Raw genomic sequence first — 10220 nt, 5'->3', positions numbered from 1 at the left:
TTTATATGAGAGATATGTTTTATGGTCATGCCCCGATGGTCAATGGTTTATTATTAATGAATCTCGAACGTAATGTTACACATATTCATAGTGTGAATACCAAAAGATGTAAAGTTGATAACGATAGTCCCACATACTTGTGGCACTGCCGCCTTGGTCACATCGGTGTCAAGCGCATGAAGAAGCTCCATGCTAATGGACTTTTAGAGTCTCTCGATTATGAATCATTTGACACATGCGAACCATGCCTCATGGGCAAAATGACCAAGACTCCGTTCTCCGGAACAATGGAGCGAGCAACCAACTTATTGGAAATCATACATACTGATGTGTATGGTCCAATGAGCGTTGAGGCTCGCGGAGGATATCATTATGTTCTCACTCTCACTGATGACTTAAGTAGATATGGGTATGTCTACTTGATGAAACACAAGTCTGAGACCTTTGAAAAGTTCAAGGAATTTCAGAATGAAGTAAAGAATCAATGTGATTGAAAAATAAAGTTCTTACGATCAGATCGTGGAGGAGAATATTTAAGTCACGAATTTGGTACACACTTAAGAAAATGTGGAATCATTTCACAACTCACGCCGCCTGGAACACCTCAGCGTAATGGTGTGTCCGAACGTCGTAATCGCACTCTATTGGATATGGTGCGATCTATGATGTCTCTTACCGATTTACCGCTATGATTTTGGGGATACGCTCTAGAGACAGCTACATTCACTTTAAATAGGGCTCCGTCTAAATCCGTTGAGATGACACCGTATGAATTATGGTTTGGAAAGAAACCTAACCTGTCGTTTCTAAAAGCTTGGGGATGCGATGCTTATATCAAGAAACTTCAACCTGAAAAGCTCGAACCCAAGTCGGAAAAATGCGTCTTCATAGGATACCCTAAGGAAACCATTGGATATACCTTCTACCTTAAATCCGAAGGCAAGATCTTTGTTGCCAAGAACGGATCCTTTCTGGAAAAAGAGTTTCTCTTGAAAGGAGTAAGTGGGAGGAAAGTAGAACTCGATGAAGTACTGCCTCTTGAACCGGTAAGTAGTGCAGCACAGGAAAACATTCCTATGGTGCCTACACCGACTGGAGAGGAAATTAATGATGATGATCAAGGTACTTCGGATCAAGTTGCTATAGAACTTCGTAGGTCCACAAGGACACGTTCCACACCAGGGTGGTATGGCAACCCTGTCCTGGAAATCATGTTGTTAGACAACGGTGAACCTTCAAACTATGAAGAAGGATGGCGGGCCCAGATTCCAAAAAATGGCTTGAAGCCATGCAATCCGAGATAGAATCTATGTATGAAAACAAAGTATGGACTTTGACAGACTTGCCCGATGATCGGCGAGCGATAGAAAACAAATGGATCTTTAAGAAGAAGACGGACGCAGATGGTAATATTACCATCTATAAAGCCCGACTTGTCGCTAAGGGTTATCGGCAAGTTCAAGGGGTTGACTACGATGAGACTTTCTCTCCCGTAGCGAAGCTGAAGTCCGTCCGAATCATGTTAGCAATTGCCGCATACTATGATTATGAGATATGGCAGATGGACGTCAAAACGGCATTCCTTAACGGCTATCTTAAGGAAGAACTGTATATGATGCAGCCGGAGGGTTTTGTCGATCCTAGGAATGCTAACAAGGTATGCAAGCTCCAACGATCCATTTATGGGCTGGTGCAAGCATCTCGGAGTTGGAACATTCGCTTTGATGAGATGATCAAAGCGTTTGGGTTTATGCAGACTTATGGAGAAGCCTGCGTTTACAAGAAAGTGAGTGGGAGCTCTGTAGCATTTCTCATATTATATGTAGATGGCATACTTTTGATGGGAAATGATATAGAACTTTTGGACAACATTAAGGCCTACTTGAATAAGTGTTTTTCAATGAAGGACCTTGGAGAAGCTGCTTACATATTAAGCATCAAGATCTATAGGGATAGATCGAGACGCCTCATAGGTCTTTCACAAAGCACATACCTTGATAAGATTTTGAAGAAGTTCAAAATGGATCAGTCCAAGAAAGGGTTCTTGCCTGTATTGCAAGGTGTGAGATTGAGCTCGGCTCAATGCCCGACCACGGCAAAAGATAAAGAAGAGATGAGTGTCATCCCCTATGCCTCAGCCATAGGATCTATTATGTATGCCATGCTGTGTACCAGACCTGATGTAAACCTTGCCGTAAGTTTGGTAGGAAGGTACCAAAGTAATCCCGACAAGGAACACTGGACAGCGGTCAAGAATATCCTTAAGTACCTGAAAAGGATAAAGGACATGTTTCTCGTTTATGGAGGTGACGAAGAGCTCGTCGTAAAGGGTTACGTCGATGCTAGCTTCGACACAGATCTGGATGACTCTAAGTCACAAAACCGGATACGTGTATATGTTGAATCGTGGAGCAGTAAGCTGGTGCAGTTGCAAGAAGAGCGACGTGGCGGGACCTACATGTGAAGCGGAGTACATGGCAGCCTCGGTGGTAGCCATGAAGCAATATGAATGAAGGAGTTCATCACCGACCTAGGAGTCATACCCAATGCGTCGGGGACGATCACTCTCTTCCGTGACAACACTGGAGCTATTGCCCTTGCCAAGGAGCCCAGGTTTCACAAGAAGACCAGGCACATCAAGCGTCATTTCAACTTCATCTGTGAAAATGTTAAAGATGGAGACATAGATATTTGCAAAGTACATACAGATCTGAATGTCGCAGATCCGTTGACTAAACCTCTTCCACGAGCAAAACATGATCAACACCAGAACTCTATGGGTGTTCGATTCATCACAATGTAACTAGATTATTGACTCTAGTGCAAGTGGGAGACTGTTGGAAATATGCCCTAGAGGCAATAATAAAAGGATTATTATTATATTTCCTTGTTTATGATAATTGTCTTTTATTCATGCTATAATTGTATTATCCGGAAATCGTAATACACGTGTGAATACATAGACCACAACATGTCCCTAGTGAGCCTCTAGTTGACTAGCTCGTTGATCAACAGATAGTCATGGTTTCCTGTCTATGGACATTGGATGTCGTTGATAACGGGATCACATCATTAGGAGAATGATGTGATGGACAAGACCCAATCCTAAGCATAGCACAAAGATCATGTAGTTCGTTTGCTAGAGCTTTTCCAATGTCAAGTATCTTTTCCTTAGACCATGAGATCTTGTAACTCCCGGATACCGTAGGAGTGCTTTGGGTGTACCAAACGTCACAACGTAACTGGGTGACTATAAAGGTGCACTACAGGTATCTCCAAAAGTGTCTGTTGGGTTGACACGGATCGAGACTAGGATTTGTCACTCTGTATGACGGGGAGGTATCTCTGGGCCCACTCGGTAGTGCGTCATCATAATGAGCTCAAAGTGACCAAGTGTCTGGTCACGGGATCATGCATTACAGTATGAGTAAAGTGACTTGCCGGTAACGATATTGAACGAGGTATTGGGATACCGACGATCGAATCTTGGGCAAGTAACGTACCGATTGACAAAGGGAATTGTATACGGGGTTGCTTAAATCCTCGACATCGTGGTTCATCCGATGAGATCATCGAGGAGTATGTGGGAGCCAACATGGGTATCTAGATCCCGCTGTTGGTTATTGACCGGAGAGCCGTCTCGGTCATGTCTGCATGTCTCCCGAACCCGTAGGGTCTACACACTTAAGGTTTGGTGACGCTAGGGTTGTATGAATATGAGTATGCAGCAAACCGAAAGTTGTTCGGAGTCTCGGATGAGATCCCGGAAGTCACAAGGAGTTCCGGAATGGTCCGGAGGTAAAGAATTATATATAGGAAGTGCAGTTTCGGCCATCGAGAGTTTCGGGAGTCACCGGTATTGTACCGGGACCACCAGAAGGGTTCCGGGGGTCCACCGGGTGGGGCCACCTATCCCTAAGGGCCCCATGGGCTGAATTGGGAGGGGAACCAGCCCCTAGTGGGCTGGTGCGCCCTCCTGGGCTCCCCTCTGCGCCTAGGGTTGGGAACCCTAGGGGAGGGGGCGCCTCCACTTGCCTTGGGGGGCACTCCACCCCCCTTGGCCGCCGCCCCCCTAGAGATCCCATCTCTAGGGCCGGCGCCCCCCTTGGGGTCCCTATATAAAGAGGGGGGGGGGGGAGTGGGAGGGCAGCCGCACCCAACACCCTGGCGCCTCCCTCCCCTCCCTGCTACACCTCCTCCTCCCATAGTTGCTTGGCGAAGCCCTGCCGGAGCCCTGCTGCATCCACCACCATGTCGTCGTGCTACTGGATATTCATCAACCTCTCCTCCCCCCTTGCTGGATCAAGAAGGAGGAGACGTCACGCTGACCGTACGTGTGTTGAACGTGGAGGTGCCGTCCGTTCGGCGCTAGGATCTCCGGTGATTTGGATCACGACGAGAACGACTCCCTCAACCCCGTTCTCTTGAACGCTTCCGCACGCGATCTACAAGGGTATGTAGATGCACTTCTCTTTCTCGTTGCTAGATGAACTCATAGATTGATCTTGGTGAACGTAGGAAATTTTTTATTTTATGCAATGTTCCCCAACAATATAGACATATATAGACGAAAGAAGTCATACAGGGGAGCCATGAGGGGCCCACAAGGGCGGGGGGCACGCCCAGGGGGGTAAGGCGTGCCTCCCTGCCTCGTGGCTTCCTCGTTGCTTCCCTGACGTCTACTCCAAGTCTCCTGGATTGATTCCGTTCCAAAAATAACTCTCCCGAAGGTTTCATTCCGTTTGATATTCCTTTTCTGCGAAACACTGAAATAGGCAATAAACAACAATTTGGGCTGGGCCTACGGTTAGTAGGTTAGTCCCAAAAATGATATAAAAGTGTATAGTAAAGCCCATTAAACATCCAAAACAGGTAATATAATAGCGTGGAACAATAAAAAATTATAGATACATTGGAGACGTATCAAACGCCCACCAATTCATTCTTCCTTAGAAAATTTCATTATTTTGGTTTTGTTTTAGTATTTATTTCATTTTGTTTCTTTTTTTAATGTAATACGAATGTCATTAATTCAATCGTACATAGGAATTTTTTTTTGAAAAAAATTCACTTTCGTATGCTTATTCTTGTGTATTCTTATAACGCGCATTTTTTATGTATATCGTGTGTAAATTTGTAATTGTTTGATTTAGATTTGTTTTGTGTTTTTTTTCTTAAATCGTAATACCAATTTCACAAATTCATTTTTTCTTTGGAAATTTCACTACTTTGAGTCCGTTTTAGTATTTATTTCATCTTCTTTCTTATTGAAGGGTAATACAAAAGCCACTAGTTCATTCTTTCATAGAAAACTTTATTATTTTGAATTTGCTTCAGTTTTATTTTGTTTTGTTTCTTCGTTAAGGGTAATACCAATGCTAATAATTTATTGTCTTGTCCCAGAAATTGTTTTTGATGTAACCGTCATTTGATTTTAATAAAGTGCACCCAAGGGCATTGCTCTCAAGAAATTTATTTCTTCCTAGGAAACTTTCTTTTTTGTGAAAATTCCTTTATTATACACATATTCTTGCATATTTTAGAATAGCGCAATTTCTGTGTAAATTGTGTGCAAATTTTGTCATTATTTGTTTTCATTGTTTTGTTCTTTAAGGTTAATACCAATTGTACTATTTCATTTTTTATAAAGTTTCTTTTTTTATTCGTATTTACTCTTATTTTTTTTACCATTTACTCTTTAAGGTGAAACCAACACAGGTGCTCAATTTTTAATTTAACAGTTCAAATTTTGGGTGAGACTTCATTTATTTTTCAATAGCCGCTTAAAGATGAAGCATGTTTGTGCAATCCTCAATTCGGGTCCAAAGTTGTGTGGCTTCTATAAGAACATTCAGTACGGCCTGTGTAATTTATCGAAAAAATCTAATATTAAGTTGTCTAGTGCGATGATTAGTAGTAGACATAAATGAGTTAGAAATATCAAATATGGGTTTAAGTACCGCACCCCCCCTTCTCTCCCTTCAAAATGATATATACATGTGTATATGTGTATGTATTGTATTCATGCATATAAAAATAAATATACATGTGTGAGAGATTGCACATATAATCACTAACCGTTGCATGCAAATATGTGTGAGAGTGCTATTCTTCCGTCACCTATAAACGCTTTGAACACTATGCTAGAGCAGTCTGTACCAACGTACAAAAGAAAAAAAAAAATCTGACTTTGCAGTAGCACTTGACGGGGGCAGCCCATGGTCCCGCTGCATGCAAATCGACTGAGCAAAAATTATGGTCAGTCAACTGACCCAAAAATTAAAAACAGTCACCTTGCACGTAGTCACTCCCTTATATTATAACAAACTGAGGCACCCAGCCAAACCAACAAAAATACACCAATTGAAGTTCCATATCAATTGAGCTACAAACCATCAATTAACTTGATGCTACATCACAATGATACAAATAATTCAACAGATACCTTTCAACTTGAAAAGAAAGATTCTTTTCTAGAAAACCATTGGTACTCGACCTTGACGAGTCTATCATGGCGATGAAACGACGCTCTCCACCTTGGGCACCTCGACCGGGAACCGGTGGATCTCCTCAATCCACGGGTTGCTGCCCGCTTCCTTTGATGGGTGAATGTCTTTGAGCGCGCGCCACACCGCGCTGTTACACTTGAACCCTGACCCGAAGGCGATCTGCCACGCACGGTGCCCGCGCCGGACGCGTCCCTTGGCCTCCGTGTACGCAAGCTCGTACCAGAGCGAGCTGCTGGACGTGTTCCCCCACCGGTTCAACGTCATCCTTGAAGGCTCCATGTGCCAGTCACTGAGCTCCAGGTTCTTCTCGATGGTGTCCAGCACCGCCCTGCCGCCGGCATGGATGCAGAAGTGCTCGAACGCCATCTTGAAGTCCGGAATGTAGGGCTTCATCTTGAGGCCAAAGATCTTCTTGCCGATGAGAGAGGTGAGGAAAAGGATCTGCTCGGACATGGGGAGAACGAGGGGCCCGAGCGTGGTGATGTTGGTCTTGAGGGCCTCGCCGGCGACGGCCATGAGGTCCTTGGAGAGCGCGACGCCGACCCGGCCGGCCTTGTCCTCCTCCTGGAACACGCAGCGGTAGGCGCGGTCGTCGGCGCCGTGGTGCGTCCGCACGGTGTGCACGAGCTGGTACTTTGAGCGGCGCTTGTCGGCGGCGCGGTTGCTGAGGAGGATCGCCGCGCCGCCCATGCGGAAGAGGCAGTTGGACATGAGCATGGAGCGGTCGTTGCCCCAGTACCAGTTCAGCGTGATGTTCTCCATGCTCACCACCAGCGCGTACGAGTTCCGGTGGACCTGCATGCATCCATTACAACATGGCAACTCCAATCAGAAGCAAATTAATCGGTCAACCAAAAAAACACATGCCTACTACTACTACTACTACTAGACGTCGGCATGTGCATCCGTATTCGCAACAGACAGCTATCGTCGACGAATAATTGACCCAACTCATCAACACGAGATTTATTGGACGAGCTCTTCCTGTCAGCTAGCTGCCCTCATCAATGTTACTATTAGGACAAGTAGTGGTGATCAGCTAGCTCGTCGATGGATCGATCGATCCCTGGACACGTCAACGCTCTACCTATAGCCTTAATTTAGGTGCTTAAACCACTCAAATATGGGAAACACTGGCTGCCTGGACCATTTCGGGAGGACAAGCGAATGAAACGGAAACACTCGCTCCCGAGCTGGTGCACCAACAGTACGGGTTTCGATCAGTACACGTAGGAATGCTACTGGAGCGGTGGTTGAGTGTTAATTAATGGGATGTTATCATCTTAACAACAACGCCCAAAGCACGCATGGTGCGCAGGCCCACCAAAATAAAAAAGATTATAGTTCCTCAGGTGTGTAGTCAACAAATTAATCATGGATACAGATCTCTGTTCAGCGAGATTAAGATTCTGATTGCCACTCACTTACTACAACTGAAATTACAAATAATACCTAAGGCTGGTCATAGAGCATGCTTGAATCCAAGGGACTATTTTTAGTCTGACTAAAACTAGTCTTTTTTAGAGGCTAAAGTTCCAATCACCCCTGACTAAAGAGAGGCTAGAACTAGTCTTGAGACTAAAAAAATTTAGTCAAGGGAACCCTACTAAAATGTGGATTAGTCCTCTCTCTCCTCATTCAACTCCTCTCCTGTAGCACATGCGAGTTCTGGATTGGAGGGTTTGAAGGATAATAAATGCCCATTAACTCGATTTTAGTCTATTTAGTATTTGTATCCAAGCATGGGTGAGGCTAGCAAGTTTTAGTCCCACTATTTTTAGTCATGGGACTAAAACGTATCCAAGCACCCTCATAGTAACATAGTTGTGGTGTCATAGATGGCTTCATTTATTAGCTTGTAGACTTGTGTTCTTTTGAAAAGCGCTATTGGTACAATAACATATTATGTTATTTTTAAACACATCTCTCCTCGTTAAAGACATGCCTCATAAGTAATTTTTTTAAATGTGCTACTCCTTCCTTCCACTTATATAGGGTTCAATATGTTTTTCGAGGTTACCTTGACCATGGGTTAGCACAATGATATATGACATGCATGTTACACAAAGCATACCATTGAATTCATATGTGAAAGAAGTTTCTAATGATATACTCTTTATATTATACATTCCATATACTAATAATTTTATTATTGGTCAAAGGCTACCTCAAATACATATTAGGCCCTGTATATATATGAAAGATGGGAGTATGTTACTAGTACTAGTTAAGTTTTTTTTGTTGTTGTTGCATGGAGTACTAGTTAAGTTACTCCTACTATAACTAGCCTAAAACCAACTACTATTAATGTTCGAGGATAATCCTACGCGTATAGCAGCAGCAGCGAATGTTGACGGTGACAGCATGGGTCTACAGGACAAAAAAAGTATGAAAAGTCAAACCAAGTCAAAGTTTGCTTTCCCTTCTCAACCGCCCACTGGGTTCGATCCACGCCGTCCATCTACCCAACCATCGGCTGACGTGCGAGCACACCTGCGGTCGCTCACCCTCCCTAACCCACCGCGAAATTAACACTACGCTACGTACTCGAGGAGGAGTCTCGAGTGGTATAAAAAATTACCTGGAGCAGCTGCTTGGCGAGGTCGATGGAGATGAGCCCGGCGCTGCATCCCATGCCGCCGAGGTTGTAGCTGGCGACGTTACCGCGGAGCTTATAGTGGTTGACGACCATGGCGGAGAGCGACGGCGTCGGGTTGAAGAGGCTGCAGTTGACGACCACGACGCCGATGTCCCTGGCCCGCACCCCTGTCTTGGCGAGCAGGCTGTCGATGGCGCCGAACATAACAGCCTCCGCCTCCCGCCGCGCCTCCGCCATGCACGGGTTAGGGGGCGAGTTGAGCACCGCCGCCGGGAAGTAGGTCCCCTGCCCGAGCCCCGACCGCTCCAGGATCTTCCGCTGGAACGCCAGGTTGTCGTCGGTGAACACCCCGGCCTTGCTGGACTGCTTCATGAAGGTCTCCCGGGTGACCACGTGGTCGGGCCCGGGCTTGTAGCACGCGAAGTCTAGCAGGTACACCGCGCGCGGCCGCCGCGCGAGGTAGACCGTCGCGAGGGCCGTGGCGACGGACACGAGGGAGACAGCGAGGTGGAGGTTGGCGAGGAGGTAGGCGCGCGCTGCCGCCAGGTCGGACGGGGTGAGACGGGACGCACGGAGCGCCAACGCCGCGGCGAACGGGGCCAGCAGTACGTAGACCGCGTTGGACACCACGATGTGGTAGCCAAGCTTGAGGTGTCCCGGGCGGCAAGGTCCCTGACGCTTGCCATCGCCGCCGCCGCCGGCCGTGGTTTCTTGGGCGGCGGCGCTCATGGTGGCGTACGTACGTAGCACAGTGGGCCGGCTAGCTTGCGTGCGTGGTGGATGCGGTTGGTCGGGGTTGGGAAGTGTTTGTCCGGGATGAATGAGAGGTGGGATCAGATCGGAAGCGATATATATTGGCTGCAGTAAGCGGGAGGTGGGTGCAACCACCGGAGCTACCATTAAGACGTAGGTGGAGCGCAGGCAGGCAGCAGGGGAGGGAGAAGGAAGCGCGGGCGGGGATCGGTTTCGTGTTATTAATGTGAGACGCGCGCGCGGAAGGCAAGTTGGGCGCCTCGGGACGGCGGTCGCGTCGTGCTCGTGCACGAGTGGGTTTCGGTCGGCCGGGGTTGTGTAAATATGGTTAGGATATACTCGTAGTATATAGCAGAAAT

At 46.4% G+C, this 10220-nt stretch overlaps 1 protein-coding gene across 1 annotated transcript; it reads right to left on the bottom strand.

Moving 5' to 3' along the window:
• Positions 1 to 6279: 6279 nt before the first annotated feature.
• Positions 6280 to 10015, bottom strand: LOC119322720 (3-ketoacyl-CoA synthase 20-like). The gene is made up of 2 exons (XM_037596225.1): positions 9091 to 10015; positions 6280 to 7304 (listed from the first exon to the last, which is right to left on the bottom strand). Exons 1-2 carry the CDS (start codon positions 10006 to 10008, stop codon positions 6510 to 6512), a joined length of 1713 nt encoding a protein of 570 aa, XP_037452122.1. The 5' UTR covers positions 10009 to 10015; the 3' UTR covers positions 6280 to 6509.
• Positions 10016 to 10220: the final 205 nt, after the last annotated feature.

The sequence above is a fragment of the Triticum dicoccoides genome, chromosome 6B, assembly GCF_002162155.2.
Source record: "Triticum dicoccoides isolate Atlit2015 ecotype Zavitan chromosome 6B, WEW_v2.0, whole genome shotgun sequence".
Taxonomy (NCBI): Eukaryota; Viridiplantae; Streptophyta; class Magnoliopsida; order Poales; family Poaceae; genus Triticum; species Triticum dicoccoides.
This window is presented reverse-complemented; position numbering and strand designations above follow the sequence as displayed.